The sequence below is a fragment of the Mustelus asterias genome, chromosome 7 (genome assembly GCF_964213995.1).
Source record: "Mustelus asterias chromosome 7, sMusAst1.hap1.1, whole genome shotgun sequence".
Lineage (NCBI taxonomy): Eukaryota > Metazoa > Chordata > Chondrichthyes > Carcharhiniformes > Triakidae > Mustelus > Mustelus asterias.
The window spans coordinates 56,201,932-56,222,231 of NC_135807.1; the positions used below are offsets into that span (position 1 = coordinate 56,201,932).

At 40.2% G+C, this 20,300-nt stretch overlaps 1 protein-coding gene across 2 annotated transcripts in view; it reads left to right on the forward strand.

Moving 5' to 3' along the window:
• rock1 (Rho-associated, coiled-coil containing protein kinase 1) overlaps positions 1-20,300 on the forward strand; it is a 147,259-nt gene that overhangs the window by 53,991 nt on the left and 72,968 nt on the right. For both annotated transcript variants that reach the window (XR_013498315.1, XM_078216081.1), the window contains exons 4-6: positions 7,891-8,028; positions 14,431-14,606; positions 15,662-15,746. Coding sequence is in view for 1 of the 2 variants with exons in the window: in XM_078216081.1 (XP_078072207.1) it covers positions 7,891-8,028; positions 14,431-14,606; positions 15,662-15,746 (399 nt within the window). In the remaining variant the exon portion in view is untranslated. The remainder of the gene's footprint in view (positions 1-7,890; positions 8,029-14,430; positions 14,607-15,661; positions 15,747-20,300) is intronic.

The following is a 20,300-nucleotide window of genomic DNA, read 5'->3' on the forward strand; positions in this document are numbered from 1 at the left end:
GTGTGCCTTCTATTGGCTGTTTTTAAAATTGTTTTGACCTTGTTACGAAAAGAAGTTACAAAAAGTGATGAAGTGGCCAGACAATGTTGTTTCTCCACTTGAGAATGAATATTCAGAAAACTGCCTCTACTTCCCTGAACTTTCAGCTTTTACTTGTTCAGTGTTTTTCTCAAGGCACGCAACTGAAATAGGGGACTCAACATGTGAAAATATGTGAATGCAAGTCTATGTGCTTGTACTAAACTAATTACTTCATCTTACATCTCTCAATTGAATGATTATGAAATTGATTTAATAGCAGCTAAAGTAAGTAACAAAATTTCAATGCCAGTATGAGTGTTTGAGACAGAACCAAATGTTTATTTTGGAAATTGATAATTATTAAAGAGAGTAGGCATCTTAAATAGATGTAACAATTTGATAAAAATCAGAGAGTCTTGGCTATTTTGCAGTTTTGTGGATGTTTAGTTCATTTTTGATATCATTGATGAATTTTCAGATTTACCTTGTCAAAGTATTTTTCTCATAAATTATATTCACCCAAAAGGAACAGAATTTCTCTGATGAGCTTCAAGATAGTAGCAGCAATATTTATGTCAATCGTTTCCACGTTTATGATATTGACTTTTCGGAAATTTGTACAAGAATTAATGTCTCAGTTCTTCATTTAAGTTAATTAGTCAAAAACATTACTCATTTCCCTATAGGAGGATTCATAAATGCACACGACGTCCCACTGAGTGCATCAGTGTGCTCGTGTGCTGGGTGCAATCTGCTCAAGTTACATCTGAAAATTATATCAATACCCAACAGAAGAGATAGCTCTGAAACTTTGGAGAAAGTGTTTGGTTTTCAAAGAGGGAATCATCTCCATAGATATCCATTTGGTTTTGGGATCTTAGGATTGAGTACAAATACCAAATCTTATTTATAAACCTTACAAGATGTAACTTCAGCAGGTGCATAAATTAAAATAGTGCAGTAATCATCTTTTAGAAATGAAAAATATTTATTTTACATTGTATTTGGTTTTAATTACTTTGGTATGGGGATGAACTGTAAATGATGGATACTTGTTCCACTGTCACTTCCTGTCTGTGTTCTGTAATGATGTTGACCGTGCCAAATACAATAATAACACCAAGACATGTGTAGATATGATACAGCAATCTTGTTATCACGAAAATAAAAATAGGCTGTGTAGAAACTTTAACACCTCCACTTACATAAGCATCAGTGAGAGAATAATCGTTTTAACTTTACCATATTATTTTTTATTTCATTGCATAAATTGTTCAACTTTGATTTGCAGCTGTGAAAAAATCGATTTGATTGTTTAAATTGTTGTGACATCAAGAGACCATTTTTTATCATAGACTTAAAACCAAAATGCAAATCTTCTGCAGGATTTGATATCAATTAAATCTTGGAGAACTCCGTTGTAACTTTTGTAATGTGGCATAACTTTGATAGTGTATTTGACCAAGTAATGGCCAAAAAGCTAATTCTTACAGTAAACTTTCCTGTGCCAAATTAGGAACCTAGAATTGTTTTTCTTTGCTTACTTTTCCTTCCTTACTCAATGCAGTTACAAATGTTTTTTTGGTTTTAGGAGATTGCTATACAATGTCATACTGCCCACTTGTCGATACCAATGAAATGATATTAACAGTAATTCTACTATTCTGTGATTCTACTCTTCAGATTAAACACTTAAAGCAGGTATAGCTACAGCACAATAAAGCACATTCAGCTTTTTATTGGATCAATCCATAAGTAATCCCACTTGCTCTCATTATAGGCCTATGTCTTTTTCTTCTTTAATAATTACCAGTTTTTAAAAGATACTGGCCCTGTCTCAAAGACTAATTTGAAGCTAAGCATTTCAAACCCAAACGGTGCTCTGTATAAATAAATGTCTCCCAACCTTTCCTCTTGATCACCATTTTAAATTGATGACACATTGTCACTGACTCCTGAGGTAGAGAAATTAATCTTCCCATATTCACTCTATCAGCACGCACAATTTTCAAGACTTCAATTAAATCCTGTCTTAGCTACCTTTGCTTCAGTAAAAATAGTCCCATAATCTGAAGTCTCCTCGTAACTATTGTTTCACATCCTTAATATCACCCTAGTGAACCTGCACTATTTGCTCTCATATGGCTTAAATGATTTTTCTATGATGGGTGTCCAAAACCTCATATAGTACTATAACCATGATCCAACCAATGTTTTGCACAGATTTATAATAACAAATTTATTATTACTTGTGTGCCCTATGCACTTAGTTACTATACCCAAAATTTTATTGGTCTTTTTTATGGCTTTACCTATTGCACTTGCTTTCAGGGAATTGTATGTTTAAGCAACAAGGCTCTCTGTTCATCGACAACTTTCTTTATCTTTCAATTGATATATATTTCTATTCTTTGTTTTTTGGTCCCAACATGTTTAATTTCAAATACATCTGTTAAATTCCATTTGCTACCTGTCTGCCTAATTGAATCCTTTTGCAATTCTTCTTCGCAGAAATAGCCTTGCCAGGTCCAAATTATTTATAATTACAGGTAACAGAAATGGAGCCAGCGCTCATCTATGGGGTACTCCATTTCTAACCATTTTCTAATCCAAGCAACAGCTATTTACTCAAAGTCACAGTCCTGTAACTATCCATGCTCCTATAAGGGTATGATAGCAGACTTTGAGATATGTTATCAATGTCTTTTGAAAAGCCAATATACTACATCCACTGCATTCCCTTCGCCCAAACCTTTATCTTCCAGTGGAAATCCCTGGACTAGTCACAGGCATGACAACGCTGACACTGTTCAGCTGTGTTAGTAGAAACTAAAGTATGCACAATTAAAGTAAATTTACTTCACATCTATATTTACTTCATGAAAATGTATCACTTTCCTGAATGTCAAAGGTTTAAATTATGATAAAACAGCAACAAATTGTATTTACACAGCACCTTTAATGTAATAAATACTCCAACATGCTTCACAGTAGTATTATAAAGAAAAAATTGAGACTGAGCCACTTAAGGCAGTTGGCCAAAAATGTACCAAAGGAGTAGATTTTAAGGACCATCTTAAAGGAGAAAAGAAGTAGAGAAGTGGAACGGTTCAGGGGGAGAATTTTAGAGCTTCGGAGGTAAGCAGCTGAAGTCAGCCTAATGGTCAAGAGATCATAAGTAGATGAGCACAGACCTTTGGAGAGCTTTGGGGCTGAAGTAAATTACAGGGCTAGAGAGTGCTGAGAGCACAAAGAAACTTGAAAACGAGGCAGAGAATTTTAAAATTGAGGGATGCCTTAAATAGGGACCATGTGAGCATAGGGGTGATGGGCAATGTCCCTGTTAGTGATGCTGCTGTGCAGCAACCCACAAGGCCCCATTACACATCATGCATGTCAGTCACTTTAAGTACTGTAGGTGTACCCACAGTGTTGTTTGAGAGGAAGTTCCAGAATTTTGACTCGGCAACAGTGAAGGAACAGCAATATATTTCCAAATCAGGATGGTGTGTGGCTTGCAGAGGGACTTAAACATTCCCATGCATCTGCTGCCCTTATACTTTTGGATGGTAGAAGTCAAAAGTTTGGAAGCTGCTGTCAAAGGAACCTTGATGTGTTCACGTAGTGCACCTTGTATGTATGCACACTGTTGCCACTGTGCAGCAGTGGTCGAGGGAATGAATGTCTAAGGTGGTGGATGGGGTGCCAATCTAGTAGGCTGCTTTGTTCTGAATGATGTTATGCTACTGCATGTTCTTGGAGCTGCAACATTCAGGCAAGTGTGGAGTATTCCATCACTCTCCTCACTTGTGCCTTGTAGATGGTGACTAGGCTTTGGGGAATCAGGGTATGAGTTGTTTATCACAGTATACTCTATCTCAGACTTCTGCTTGTCGTCACGATATTTATATGGTTAGTCCACTTCAGTTTCTAATCAATGGTAAACCCAGGTTGTTGATAGCGGGGAATTCAGTGACGGTAATGCTACTGCATGTCATGGAGATATAGTTCGATTCTCTCTAGGAGATGGTCATTGCCTTGTTACTCGTTACTTATCAGTCCAAGCTTGAATGTTGTCCAGATTTTGCTGCATATGGACACAGACTGCTTCAGTATCTGAGAAGTTGCAAACGGCACTTAACATTGTGCCGTCATCAGTGAACAAACCCTCTTCTGTTGGAGGAAAGGTCATTAATGAAGTAGCTGATGATTGTTGGGCGTGAGGAACTCCGGCCGTAATGTCCTGGGACTGAGACTTCCAACAATCACAACCATCTTCCTTTTTGCCAAGTACAACTCCAACCAGTTGGGAGTTTCCTCTCTGATTCCTGTTGACTTCACTTCCAGTAGGACTCCAGAGACCCAGGGCAAGATCTGGGGACCTGGGTGCGAATCCCACCATGGCTGATGGTGAAATTTGAATTCAAAATCTGGAATTAAATGTCTAGTAATGAACATGAAACCATTGTCGATTGTCATAAAAACCCATCTGGTTCACTAATGTCCTTTAGGGAAGGAAATCTGTCATTCTTACCTGGTGTGGCCTACATGTGACCCCAGAACCATAACAATGTGGTTGACTCTCAAAAGCTCTGAAATGGAGGGCAGTTAGGGATGGGCAATAAATGCTGGTCCAACCATTTACGTTCTGTAAATGATTTTTTAAAAATCTTACTGATATTGATCAATCCTAATGGTGGCACAGTAAAGTAAAAGTAAAGTTTATTTATTAGTCACAGGTAGGCTTACATTCACACTGCAATGAAATTACTGTGAAAATCCCCTAATCACCACAACCCGGCGCCTGTTCGAGTACACTAAGGGAGAATTTAGCATGGTCAATTCACCTAACTAGTATGTCTTTGGAGTGTGGGAGGAAACCGGCGCACCTGGAGGAAACCCACACAGGCACAGGGAGAATGTGCAAACTCCACACAGGCAGTGACCCAAAGCCGGGAATTGAACCCGGGTCCCTGGCACTGTGAGGCAGCAGTGCTAACCATTGTGCCACCGTGCTGCCCCCCACAGTGGTTGGCATGGCAGCCCCACTGCGCCAGGAACTGGCGTTCAATTCCCGGCTTGTGTCACTGTCTGTGTGGAGTCTGCACGTTCTCCCCGTGTCTGCGTGGGTTGCCTCCGGGTACTCCGGTTTCCTCCCACAGTGGGAAACACATGCTGGTTAGGTGCATTGGCCATGCTAAATTCTCCCTCAGTGTCCCCAAACTGGAGTGTGGCGACTAGGGGATTTTCACAGTAACTTCATTGCAGTGTTAATGTGAACCGACTTGTGACACTAATAAATGAACTTTAATATTTAACACATCTTACTGGTAGTAATAAAACTCACTTAAAAATAAAAGATAAGACTCACCAACGCTCACTCATTATCTTATTCTTAATCTGCCAGTTGTTTAGATGCAGTTCCTAAACAACAATGCTCACCAGCAAATCAGGCTATGACTTCCATGTGATGTTACACCTTGATTTGTGTTTCTGATCAGCTCTGAAGTCACAGACTGTGATGTTCTCTGAACTCTCACTCTCTTTAGGGCAGGCGATGGCCCAGTGATATTATCGCTAGACTCTTAAGTCAGAAACTCAGCTAATGTTCTGAGGACCTGGGTTTGAATCCTGACACGGCAGGAGGTGGGAATTGAATTGAATATTAAAAAAATCTGGAATTAAGAATCTTCTGATGACCATGAAACCATTGTCAATTGTCAGAAAAACCCATCTGGTTCACTAATGTCCTTTAGGGAAGGAAATCTTCCACCCTTACTTGGTCTGGCCTGTGACTCCAGAGCCACAGCTCTTAACTGCCCTCCGGCAACTAGGGATGGGCAATAAATGCTGGCCAGCCAGTGACGCCCATGTCCCACAAATGAATAAAAAAAATTATGGCCCAGCTCAGCTCCTCTGAACTCTTGCCACTTTTATCACCCACTATTCTCCAGACTCTTACCACTTTTATGGCTGCGCTGCTCTCCAAAATATTGTCATTTTTATGGCCCTACTGCTCTCTGAATTTTCACTGCTTTTAAAGCCCTTAAGAATGAGGAATTCTTAAGGATTAATAGTAAACCGATGGGGCAATAGTTGATTGGATTGAGGTTTCCCTGCCTTTTGAGAACAGAATGTACCTGGGCAATTTACCAATCTGTCAGATAGATGCTAGCATTGTAGCTATTCCGGAGCAACTTACCAGATGTGCAGTTAGTTCTGGAACACAGTTCTTCAGCTTTCCAATGGGATGTTGTCAGAACTCATGGCGGGGGGGGAGCTCATGTTTGGCAGTAAGCGCTGAAAAATTCTACTCATAGTCTTTGCTATATCCAGTGCGCTCAGCATTTCTTTTAACACAGAGTGGGTCAAATTGGCTGAAACCTGGCATCTGCAAATGTGGAATCTCCAAACTCAGCACATCTGGCTAAGATGATTGTGAACACTCCAGTATTGTCTTTTGCACTTACATGCTGGGCTCTGCCAATGTTGAGGATGGGGATGTTAATGGTGTCTCTTCCTCCCAGTAGTTGTTTAATTGTCCACCACTATTCATGTCTGGAGGTAGACTATAGAGCTTTTATAAAATCCATCAATTGTGGGATCACTTAGAACTGTTTATATCATTTTGCTTCCAATGTGTAACGTGCATGTAATCCTGTGTTGGAGCTTCATTGCATCATTATCAGGCATGCCAAGCACTGCTGCTGGCATGCTCTTCTATACTCACTAAACCATGTTTGGTGGACAGATTGAATGCTAATGGCTGAGTGAGGGATAAACAAGATCATGAGGTTACAGATTATGTTGGAATCCAATTCGGCTGCCTCGTGGCCACTCAGTTTTGAGTTTCTAGATCTGTTCTGAATCTATTCTATTTAGAATAGTAATAGTGCTATACAACACAGTTGAAGATATCCTCAATGGCAACACGAGATTTTGTATCCACAAGGACTATGTGGTTATCACTTCAGTCAAAGCTGTAATGACTAGATGGATCTGTGACAGTTGGGTTCGTGAGAGGTAGGTCGAGTAGGTTCTCTCGCAACTTCCCACAAGCCCAGTCTAGTAGTTGCGTCCTTATAGATCGGTCAGTAATATTACCACTGAGCCACTCTTGGTGATAAAGATTGAAATCCCCCATTCAGAGTACGTTTTGTATCATTGGTACCCTGTGCTTCTTCCAATATGGAAGACTTGATTCATTAGCTGAGTAAAGTCAGTAGATGGTAATTAGCAGGAGAATTCTTTGATCAAATTTATTGGTTTTCTATGAATATATAATCCCATATTTTTATAATGAAATTTTATGCTGTGGTGATTGAGAAAACAATTGAGAAAACCGTATAAAGATACTTGAGAAAAATCTTCAGCAAGCAGTTTAATTAGAATTTCACTGGTTGCTGATTCATTGCTTTTCTACCTCTGTTCAATAAATTTGGTAACAAATAGTGTTTTGCGTTTTGATTTTTTTAAATTCCTGTGGCATTTGTGTGAATTACTGATGTTTGTTCCACCAAAATCTTTGAAAGTGAAGAAGATTTGACGTCTGCAACAGAGACCCAACACATGATGGATACAAGTTAAATGTAAAATATATAATTAATGATTTTGAAACTAAAAACTGCTGCTGTTTATAAGGAATAAAATTTTCATGGCAAAGCTTGATGTTTTTAAATGTTTGCGTTTCAGTTATTTTAAGTCTTTCATTGTTGACAAATTCAGAAATTGAAAGGATAGATTCCACTGTGTTTCATGAAAATTAAAACATTTTAACTATTGACTGTTACATATAGTCATTAAAACTTAATGTGAGGGCAAAAAAAGCATGATGGGTAAGTTAACTGCTTTTGCAATATTTATTTTAAGGTGAGACACAGAGGTACAAGAAAAGTATTTGCAATGAAACTGCTCAGCAAGTTTGAGATGATTAAGCGATCTGATTCAGCATTCTTCTGGGAAGAGAGGGGCATCATGGCTTTTGCCAATAGTCCATGGGTTGTACAGGTAAATTTAAATTTGTTTTTACCGTTATATGCAGTTGTATTGAGTAGCTTTGAAAATCTGTGGATTTGTTGAATCTGAAAATCATTACATCCTGAGTTACAATCACTGATACTCAACCTGAAAAATGATTACTTCCTCCATAAATCTGTGAGGTTAATGAACAATTAAGGGACTAACTAAACCGTACTGATCAGGAAGGTCTCCGATTCAATGCTGGTCCAGTAGCAGTTATCTGATTTCATCTGGGACAGTAGTAGGACGTGGATGAAGCAAGAACCTACCAAGGTACTTGTTATCATGTTTTTCTAGTGCTGAAAGGCATTATATATAGCATCAGGTGAGGGCAACAGGTTTGGCTGTGATTCACCATAGATGACTGTCATCATTTACTGCTGACTATTAGCCATTTGGGCAAGGTATCAGAGGGAGACTAGTACCTGTGGTACCAAACTCTTCCAGGAGGGAGGAGAGAAAAATGGCTGGAGACATGCTTCCAAAGTTGAAAGTTCCAAATAAAACCATTTTCAACTAGATATCATGCAGACCGCCATTTTTGATTTAGATATATTTTAACACAATATATTGTATTCAACATAATTCATAATTTGAATTTATATTACCTAGTAAATGCATTTAGGAAATATGATTTGTATATGCTGTAGTTCATATACATATTTATGGAAAGCAACAATCAAGCTCATGTTTTTGATTCCTTCTCATCTTGAATGAGATATTTGTGCTTGAAATTGAATAACTTGAACCATTTCAGTGAGAAAGAAGTCCACTGTACTTAAATAGACATTTCAGTAGATGTTTGAGGCAGGTGTGAAGAACAGATACAGAATAGTAAAGAATTTCTTGAAACCTGACAACGGTACAGAAATTAACATGTTGACCATTACAAATTGGTTAATGGTTCACCACATCACATTTATTCTTGGATTAAATGATCTAATGTTTTTAAAGTGTTTTTGGTAAGAGTTAGTAAGAGTATTTAAAGTTTTAAACTTTAAAGTTTAAGTTTATTTATTAGTGTCACAAGTAGGCTTACATTAACACTGCAATGAAGTTACTGTGAAAATCCCCTAGTTGCCACACTCCAGTTTGGGCACACTGAGGGAGAATTTAGCATGGCCAATGCATCTAACCAGCTCATCTTTCGGACTGTGGGAGGAAACCGGAGTACCCAGAGGAAGCACACACAAACATCGGGAGAACGTGTAGACTCTGCACAGATAGTGACCCAAGCCGGAAATCGAACCCGGATCCCTGGTGCTGTGAGGCAACAGTGAACAAAGAATAAAGAAAATTACAGCGCAGGAACAGGCCCTTCAGCCCTCCAAGCCTGCACCGACCATGTTACCCGACTTAACTAAAACCCCCTACCCTTCTGAGGATCATACCCCTCTATTCCCATCCTATTCATGTATTTGTCAAGATGCCCTTTAAAAGTCACTATCATATCTGCTTCGACTACCTCCCCTGGCAACGAGTTCCAGGCACCCACCACCTGTGTAAAAAAATCTGCCTCGTACATCTCCTTTAAACCTTGCCCCTCGCACATTAAACCTGTGCCCCCTAGTAATTGACTCTTCCACACTGGGAAAAAGCTTCTGACTATCCACTCTGTCCATGCCTCTCATACTCTTGTAGACTTCTATCAGGTCACCCCTCAACCTCCACCGTTCCAGTGAGAACAAACCTGGTTTCTCCAACCTCTTCTCATAGCTGATGCCCTCCATACCAGGCAACATCCTGGTAAATCTTTTCTGTACCCTCTCCAAAGCCTCCACATCCTTCTGGTAGTGTGGCGAACAGAATTGAACACTATATTCCAAGTGCGGCCTAACTAAAGCTCTATAAAGCTGCAACATGATTTGCCAATTTTTAAACTCAATACCCCGGCCGATGAAGGGAAGCATGCTGTATGCCTTCTTGACTACCTTCTCCACCTGCATTGCCACTTTCAGTGGCCTGTGTACCTGTACACCCAGGTCCCTTTTGCCTATCAGTACTCAAGGGTTCTGCCATCTATTGTATATTTCCTACTTGTATTTCCAAAATGCATTACCTCACATTTGTCCGGATGAAACTCCATCTGCCACCTCTCCGCCCAAGTCTCCAACTGATCTATATCCTTCTGTATCCTCTGATGGTCCTCATCGCTATCCGCAAATCCACCAACCTTTGTGTCGTCCGCAAACTTACTAATCAATCCAGTTACATTTTCCTCCAAATCATTTATATATATTACAAACAGCAAAAGTCCCAGCACTGATCCCTGAGGGACGCCACTTGTCATAGCCCTCCATTCAGAAATGCACCCTTCCACTGCTACCCTCTGTCTTCTTTGACCGAGCCAGTTTTGTATCCACCTTGCCAGCTCACCTCTGATCCCATGCGACTTCACCTTCTGCACCAGCCTGCTATGAGGGAACTTGTCAAAGGCCTTACTGAAATCCATGCAGACAACATCCACTGCCCGACCCTCATCAATCATCTTCATCACTTCCTCGAAAAACTCGAAATTAGTGAGACATGACCTCCCCTTCACAAAACCATGTTGCCTCTCACTAATATGTCCACTTATTTCCAAGTGGGAATAAATCCTGTCTCGAAGAATCCTCTCCGATAATTTCCCTACCACTGATGTAAGGCTCGCCAGCCTGTAATTACCTGGAATATCCTTGCTACCCTTCTTAAACAAAGGAACAACATTGGCTATTCTCCAATCCTCTGGGACCTCCCCTGTAGCCAGTGAGGATACAAAGATTTCTCTCAAGGCCCCAGCAATTTCCTCCCTTGCCTCTCTCAGTATTCTGGGGTATGTCCCATCAGGCCCTGGGGACTTGTCTACCTTAATGTTTCACAAGAACCCCAATACCACCACCTTTTTGATCTCAACATGACTCAAACTATCTACACATCCTTTCTCAGACTCATCATCCACCAAGTCCTTCTCTTTGGTGATACTGACGTAAAGTGCTCATTTAACACCTCGCCCATTTCCTCTGGCTCCACACATAGATTCCCTCCCTTGTCCTTGAGTGGGCCAACCCTCTCCCTGGCTACCCTCTTGCTCTTTATAAATGTATAAAAAACCTTGGGATTTTCCTTAATCCTATTGGCCAATGCTTTTTCGTGACCCCTTTTAGTCCTCCTTACTCCTTGCATAAGTTTCTTTCTACTTTCCTTGTATTCCACACTTGCTTTGTGTGTTCCCAGCTTCCTAGCTTTGACAAATGCTTCCTTTTTCTGTTTGACTAGGCTCACAATATCTCTCCTTATCCAAGGTTCCCAAAACTTGCCATACTTATCCTTCATCCTTACAGGAATATGCCGGTCCTGAATCCCTTTCAACTTGCACTTGAAAGCCTCCCACATGCCAGATGTTGATTTGCCCTCAAACGCCTACCCCCAATCTACATTCTTCAGTTCCTGCCTAATATTTTTGTAATTAGCCTTCCCACAATTTAGCACCTTAACTTGAAGTCTATACTTATCTTTATCCATCAGCACCTTAAAGCTTACTGAATTGTGGTCACTGTTCCCGAACTGCTCCCCTACTGAAACATCAACCACCTGGCCGGGCTCATTCCCCAATACCAGGTCCAGTATGGCCCCTTCCCTAGTTGGACTATCTACATACTGTTTCAAGAAGCCCTCCTGGATGCTCCTTACAAACTCTGCCCCGTCCACGCCCCTAGCACTACATGAGTCCCAGTCAATATAGGGGAAGTTAAAATCTCCCACCACAATAACCCTGTTACTTTTACACCTTGCCACAATCTGCCTACATATCTGTTCCTTTATCTCCCGCTGGCAGTTGGGTGGCCTATAGTAAACCCCCAACATTGTGGCTACATCCTTCCTATTCCTGAGCTCTACCCATATTGCCTCGCTGTATGAGCCCTCTGCGGTGTCCTTCCGCAGTACAGCTGTGATGTTCTCCTTAAGAGTGCTAACCACTGTGCCGCCGTGCCGCCCGTGAACTTTTGTTTTGGATAAAGCATGTCAAACACGTTCTTCAAGGTGATACCTTTGAGGAGTTTTTGTCATTCTATCCAAATAAACCTTTTTCTGTTTCAAGGTCTTCAATCAAAAAATTATGCGTTGACTCTTTTTAAAGGAACAAGCATTATATTTGTAGATTGTTACTAAAATGGTATAGGTTTTATTTATTTTCCTGTCTCAGTGCTGCATAATTCCCTTGTCATTTAATCATTCCTGCTTTCTACCCTATCACAGACCTACCTTTTTGTTCTTTGCACCCCCTCCCTTTTCCCCCCCATTTACTTACTGTTACATCTGTAATGTTTTCCAGTTCTTATGACAGGGTATTAAGTACTGCTGAAAAGAGAGGCAAGTTGCTGAAGCTTTTCACCTTCCATTCATTGTGAAGAATGGCAATTTTCAAACAATCACAATAATTTATAATACTGGAGAAACGGGGTGTTGATTGGTTGGCAAGTCGACTGCTTTTCCAAGGCATTGCCAGGGAGAAAGCAAAGGGAAACTATCGGCTCCCCATGCCTCCAGGTAGTTCTAGAAAGATGCAAAGCTTGAACGTATTCCTTTTGTTTCTAAAGAACAGGTTGCTGCATGTGAATGTATGTTGCTTCCAACAAGTATAAATGAGTCCCATTATGAAATTGACTAATAATCTTAAATTAGTTGTTAGTGTAGCTATTAGCACATTGAAGAATTGTTGTTCAGCATGTGCTGTTCAATTGCAGAATCACTTCTAAAGTAGATGCTTTGGGTTTTTCATGCATGGGCTGGTTGAGCGTGGTCTGTTCTCCACCTATTACGAACAACAGAAGCAACATGTTGTTTGATTCAATCGGCCAATCACTGGAACATCCGACCTACGTACCCGGCATCACACTGGTATTGAGATTCATGAATGACTGTGCTCAATTGTGTGGTGAGCAAGTCATCGTTTTGGACTGATGGCCGCATCCTGTTAATGGAAAATACTAATACACTGCATAGTCGCAGCATGAAAAGCTTGCTTAACCTGTTACTCAAATTTTCGAGCTACTTTGCCTTTCTAGAATAATTTGAGGTAGACTTGGTACTTTTCAGGTCTGAAATGGTGGTCTTTGGTCAATTTGCGAATTTGCATGATATATAGTCTAATCAGGATAGCCATTGTCCCACAGGTAGTTTAAATGTACTCTATTTCTGTGTCAAGCTTACAAGGTAACCAACTGGCTAGTGCCCTATTTACAAAATTGCTGATCAGGTCAATCTTATGGCTTGTAGAGTTACATGATTCCAAACATAGATATTGACCAGTAAAGGTTGGCTTATGGTAGGCAGTATTGCCTAGCAGAATTTTCAATTAGCATGTTGAGGAAAGGGAGTGCATTAGACTGCTCCATCTCAGGGAATTTGAAAATGGGATGTAGTGTATTAAGGTCTGTAAGCTGCACATTCAGAGATCATGAACGTATCATCTGCATATTGGAAATCTCCATAGGGAAGGAGGTTACGACTCATTCCATCAAAAATTCTTGTGAAAACTAATGGAACTGTTAGTGAGCATTGGACCTAAAGGGGATCCTAGGGCTATATAATCTATTTGGGCATACAAGACTATACTCAACCAGTATGCACTTGCAAAACCCAATCAAAATATCAACTGTTAGATGTGATTCTGAGATTGGGAAGCACTGAACAACGCTGAGTGTGCTAATAGCTATGCTAACAACAAATTTAAGATGATCAGCTGACTATTTCCAGCATTTTCTGTTTTTATTTCCAATATTTGCAGTATTTTACTTTTGACATATCTTGAATGTTTATTCTCATTTGCATAATATGTAATAGCAATGTTACTTGTGACAGTTTTGCCTTTATGAAGTGATAAATCTGTCATTTAAGATGAGCGTAACATGGATCATTTACGTTTGCTAGAAGCAACAAACATTCATATGCTAAGACCCATTCTCCGCAAACAAAAGGAACATGGTCAAGCTTTAGCACCTTTTTGAATTACCCAGCAGATTGGAGAGCCTATAGTTCTACATTGTTTTCGTCCTGGCAACGCCTAGGACAATTGGAGTCGACTTGCCAGCCAATTAGCACCCTTTTCTTCAGTAGTATAAATTGTGATTATTTGAAATTTGGTAGTCTTTTGTTTGTCCTGGTGAATGCAAGATGAAAACATGTCTCTTCAACAATACTAAAAGTCATGGACATGAAAGTTAACTCTATATTTCTCTCTTCACAGATGCTGACTATTTCCAGCATTTTCAATTTTTATTTCCAACTGCAGTATTTTGCTTTTAACATATCTTGAGTGTTTATTCTCATTTGCATAATATGTAATAGCAATGTTGTTTTTGACAGATTTGCTGTTATGAAATGATAAATCTGTTATTTTTCTCTAAATAGCTATCCTACGCATTCCAAGATAATCGTTATCTCTACATGGTGATGGAATACATGCCTGGTGGGGACCTCGTAAATTTAATGAGTAATTACGATATGCCTGAAAAATGGGCCCGGTTTTACACAGCAGAAGTTGTACTTGCCCTGGATGCCATTCATTCTATGGGCTTCATTCACAGGTAATTAATCATTCTCAGATGGTTAATCCTGACTGTTATAAATTGAACTGATAATACCAGTTTCTTGAAGTTATGTTACAGCTTTAACATTATTTAAAATATGTACACAAATTCACATAAACAACATGTGTGTGTGAGCTGTGGCTCAGTGGTAGCACCCTCACCTGGGTCAGAAGGTTGCAGATTCAAGTACCACTCCAGAGACTTGAGCGCAAACTCCAGACTGTCACTGCGTTGCAATATTGAGGAGTGCTGCACTATCACAGGTGTCACTTTTCAAATGAGAGGTTAAACCACAGCCCCATCTCCCCTTTGAGGTAGGTGTAAAAAAAATCCATGGCACTAATTTGAAGACAGTAAGAAGTCTCACAACATCAGGTTAAAGTCCAACAGGTTTATTTGGTAGCAAATACCATAAGCTTTCGGAGCACTGCTCCTTCGTCAGATGGAGTGGAAATGTGCTCTCAAACAGTGCATAGACACAGAAATCAAGTTACAGAATACTAATTAGAATGCGAATCTCTACAGCCAGCCAGGTCTTAAAGGTACAGACAGTGTGGGTGGAGGGAGCATTCAACACAGGTTAAAGAGATGTGTCATCTCTTTTAGGGTAAGGGGCAGGAGATTCAGAGGGGATTTGAGAAAAATCATTTTCACTCAGAGTGGTGGAATGCACTGCCTGGGAAGGTAGTCACGGCCGGAAAACTTACAATCTTTAAAAACATTTGGATAAGCATTGAAATATCATAATATTCAAGGATATGGGACAAGTGCAGGAAAATGGGATTACCATGCCTTTAGTAATAGATATTGTCAGTGCAGACTCGATGGGCCAAAGGGTTTTTTCTGCACTGTATGACTCTATCCTGAGGTTGTGAAATATGCTATCAAAATGCAAGTTATTTTTCCTTTACGTGGATGCACATGTACATGTTGCATATGTGAAGTTATTTTATATTAAATGTTTAGAACATTGCTGACAAGTAACATCAAAACTACCTTCTATTTTGCAAAGATATTTTACAAAAATAGTGCTTTTTTTGTCTTTTTCTCAGAGATGTGAAGCCAGATAATATGTTACTTGACAAATCTGGTCACTTAAAATTAGCGGATTTTGGAACTTGCATGAAGATGAATAAAGTAAGTTGTTGTATTCCATGTTGGATATTTTCCCCTTGAAAATGCCTGTTCAGTTTTGATTTCTTCTGGTATTTCAAGTTTGATGAGTTGTCCCGATTTTGTTGTTGTATTGATTTATTTCCTAATATACTGTTGAGTTATATAACACTGAAACATTGTCTTGTTTTGTACATTACAAGATATATTTATTGCTAAATAGTAATGCTTTGAGAGATTCAGTTGACATCACACAACTTCAGTTTTGATCTGATATTCTGAACAGTGATAATTTCCAGCTGACAGTTGCTCTTGTGACTTCTGTAGTGATATGGGGGAATTGTATTGCCTAAGGTTGCATTGAATATGAGGCACAGAAAGACGCCATATAACCCAGCTGGCCCATGCTGATGTTATGCTCCATTTAATCCTCCTCCAATCCTTTTTTATCTAAATCTACCATTGTTACCATCTATTCCCTTCTCCCTTATATATGTACAAGGGTATCCAGATCTCTCTGCACAATGGCATTCTGCAATCTCTATTTAAATAATAATCTGCTTTTCTATTCTTCCCATCCAAATGGACAACCTCACATTTTTCCACATTATACTCTATCTGCTAAATGTTTGCCCACTCGCTTATCTATATCTCATTGCAGATGTTTTGTGCCCTCACATCTTTGTGTTGTCAGAAAAGCTGGCTACTTACTCTCTGTTCCTTCATCCAAGACGTTAATATAGATTGTAAATAATCAAGGCCCCAGCACTGATCCCTGTAGATCCCCTAAATACAGCTTTGCCAACCTGAAAATTATCCATTTATCCCGACTCTCTGTTGCCTCTCAGTTAGCCGTTCCTCTATCCGGAGGATTTCGATTATATAATATATTATCCCCAGCATGAGCTCTTATCCTGTGTAGTAACCTTTAATGTGGCATCGTACCAAATGCCTTTTAGAAATCCAAAGACACCACATCAACTGCTCCCCTTTATCCACCCTGCTTGTTACATACTCAAAGAATTCTAATGAACTTGTCAACTTTGTTTCCCCTATCCACCTCAACTACTCCTTTTGGTAGCAAACTCACATTCTTATCGCCTATTGAGTGATGAAGTTACTTCTGAATTCCCAATTGGATTTATTGGTGATTGTCTTGAAATGATGGCATCTAGTTATGCCCTTCCTCACAAGAGAAAACATTCTCTCGGTATCCATTCTTTCAAAGTCTTTCATTTTAAAGACTTGAATTAAAGTTTTAAAGTTCATCTATTTGTCACAAGTAAGCTTACATTAGCACTGCAATGAAGTTGCTGTGAAAATCCCGTAGTCGCCACACTCTGGCGACCAGTTCAGGTACACTGAGGGAGAATTTAGCATGGCCGATGCACCAAACCAGCACATCTTTCAGATTGTGGGAGGAAACCGGAGTACCCGGAGGAAAGCCACGCAGACACAGGGAGAATGTGCAGACTTCACACAGACAGTGACCCAAACCGAGAATCGAACCTGCGTCCCTGGCGCTATGAGACAGCAGTGCTAACCACTGTGCCACCATGCGACCCTTAGATCAACACACAATTATTTTTCAAGTGAGAAGCAACCCAGCCTGTCAATCCTCTCTTGATTTGTATACCCACGTATTTCTGGTATCATCCTTTTTAAATCTTCCCTGCATCCTCTCCAGTGCCTCTATAAGCTTTTTATGATATGATGACCAGAACTGCACACAGTCCTAGTTTGAAACTGGTGGAAGAATCTGCAGTGGTCCTTGACAGTCTTGTGGCAAAGAAAGCAATAAATAAACATAATTGGAAGAATTAAAAAGTAACCAGCACATGGGAATGAGGCATCCACAATCAAAAGGTCGTAAACAAAAGTTTTACTTCTGAGAATAGCTGGAGCCAAGGAGGATTCTCCGGAGGACTGTGACATATATATGGCTGGACCCTACAGAAGTGAATGAAAGATGAATGTGACTTCTGTGAGAATTCTTGGAGCAAGTAAGAAGTAAACCTAACTGCATAATATGCATAGTTATGCCAAGTATTTATTGCCCATTCCTAATTACCCTTTGAGAAGAAAATGGTGAGACTTCTTGAACTGCTGCAGTCCTCCATCTGGAATTGGTACATCCACAGTGCTGATAGGAAGGAGTTCCAGGTTCTTGACCCAGGGACCCAAGTCATGTTAGTTTGTGGCTTGTGGTGGAGGTAGAGTTAAAGGTGCTGTTGAAGGAGGCTTGGCAAATTGCTGCACTGTATCTTATAGATGGTACAAACAGCTGACGTGTGTGCTGGTGATGAGGGGAGTGAATGTTTAAGATGGTGGATGGGGTGCCGATCAAATGGGCTGCTTTGTTTTGGATTCTTGAATACTGTTAGTCATTGCAAAACTCCCAGCCTTTAACCTTCCCTTGTCGCCACAGTATTCATATGGCTGCTTCAGTTAAATTTCTGGTCAATGGTGACCCACAGGATGTTGATGGTTGGTGAAATGAGCAGTGTAAACGCCACTGAACTTCAAAGGGCAGTGGATATATTTCCTATCCTCCCCCTAGGTTCTCCCAACAAGATTTGTATGTACTATTAAAAGTTTGGACAAAATTTAAATAAGTCCACTGATTTTGTTAATATTTTATGCTTTTGGTAATAACTAGTTTTGAAAGTCAATATTGAAAGTCATGCATCCTTTCTGATTCATCTCATACCCATCGTGATATTTTGGATGTATTTTTGGCCATTTGTTCCATTGAACAAATTTGAAGAAAAGGTTAGAGGCAACGATTGTGCTCATAAGCTACGTGTTTTCATGCAGGTTTTTTTAAAAAAAGGCACCAGGATGACAGATTATTACCATCATAAAATCACAAATTGTTACGGCGCAGATGGAAGCCATTTGGCCCATTGTGTCTGCACCAGCTCTCCAAGCAGGTGTCTTGACTTAGTGCTATTTTACTACCTTTTTACTGCCCCCTGCATGGATTGAACCTTCCTCCACCACACTTTCAGGCAGTGCATTCCAGACCCAAACCACTCGTGTGAAAAATTATTTTCTCGCGTCACATTTGCTTTTTTTAGCAAATCACTTTAAACTATACACTGATGTTTGTGATCCTTTTATGAGTGGGAACAGTTTCTCTTCATGTACTCTGTCCAGCTCTCTCATGATTTTGAACATCTCTATCAAATCTCCTCCTCCTTTCCAAGGAGAACAGTCCCAATCTGTCCTATCTTTCCTCTTAACTGACGTCTCTCATCCCCGAAACCATTCTTGTCAACCTTTTCTGCACTCTCTCCAATGCGCTCACATCCTTCCTAGTGTGGCGCTCAGAACTAAAGTATAAAGTTTATTTATTCGTGTCACAAGAAGAGAATATTAACACTGCAATGAAATGAATGTGAAAATCCCCTAGTCGCCACACTCCAGCGCCAGTTCGGTTACACTGAGGGAGAATTTAGCACGGCCAATGCACCTAACCAGGGCATCTTTTGGACTGAGAGGGGAAACCAGAGCACCCAGAGGAAACCCACGCAGACACGGGGAGAACATGCAAACTCCACGCAGACAGTGATCCAAGCCAGGAATTGAACCCGGGTCCCTGGCTCTGTGAGGCAGCGGTGCTAACCACTCTGCCGCCCTGCTGCCCTCCAATTGTACACCTTGGGCGGGATTCTCCTGCCTCCCAACTGTGTGTTTCCCGGTGGTGGGAGGCACCATGCCATTCGCGCGTGGCAGGATTCTCTGGTGCCGCTGCTGTCAATGGGATTTCCATTGAAGCCACCCACTCTGCCACGAAACCCGCAGGCGGGGATGCGCTGCTGGCGGAATCAGAGAATCCTGCTGGTGTGAACAGTCAGAGAATCCAGCCCCAGTATTCCAGCTGAGGACTAACTAGTGTCTTGAATAAATTCAGCATAACCTCTTTGCTCTTGTACTCTATGCCCCTGTTAATAAAGCCTAGAATACTATATGCTTTATTAACTGCTCTCTCCACCTGTCCTGCTACTTTCAGTGATCTGTGCACATGTACATCCATGTCCATTTGCTCCTGCTCCCTCTTGTGAATTTTACCATTCATTTTATATTGTCTCTCAGTCTCTTCCTACCAAAATGCATCACCTCACACTCCTCCGCATTGAACTTTATCTGCCAACTATCTGCCCACTTCAACAACTTGTCTGTGTGTTTTTGAAGTTCTACACTGTCATCTTCACAGTTTACAATACTTCCAAGTTTTGTGTCATCCGTAAACTTTGAAATTGCCCCCTCCACACCAAGATCTAGATCATTGTTGTTGTCATCTGCATAAGATGATGGACATATAGCAAATCTAATTTGTCGGGGATGTGCCAGATTCATGAATAATAATAGAGTCAAAGGTTATAGTGGGAAGACAGGAAAGTAAAGTTGAGGTCCCAATCAGATCAGTATTCTAATTTGTATTATTACTGTCACTGAACCCAAAAAAGTGTCTTTAGCTGACCCAAGTTTTGAACATTAATTTTAATTCTATTGTTCCAAACCTTAAAGTATAAACTTTTCTTGATATTTAGCACAAGGACTTGATTCACTGAA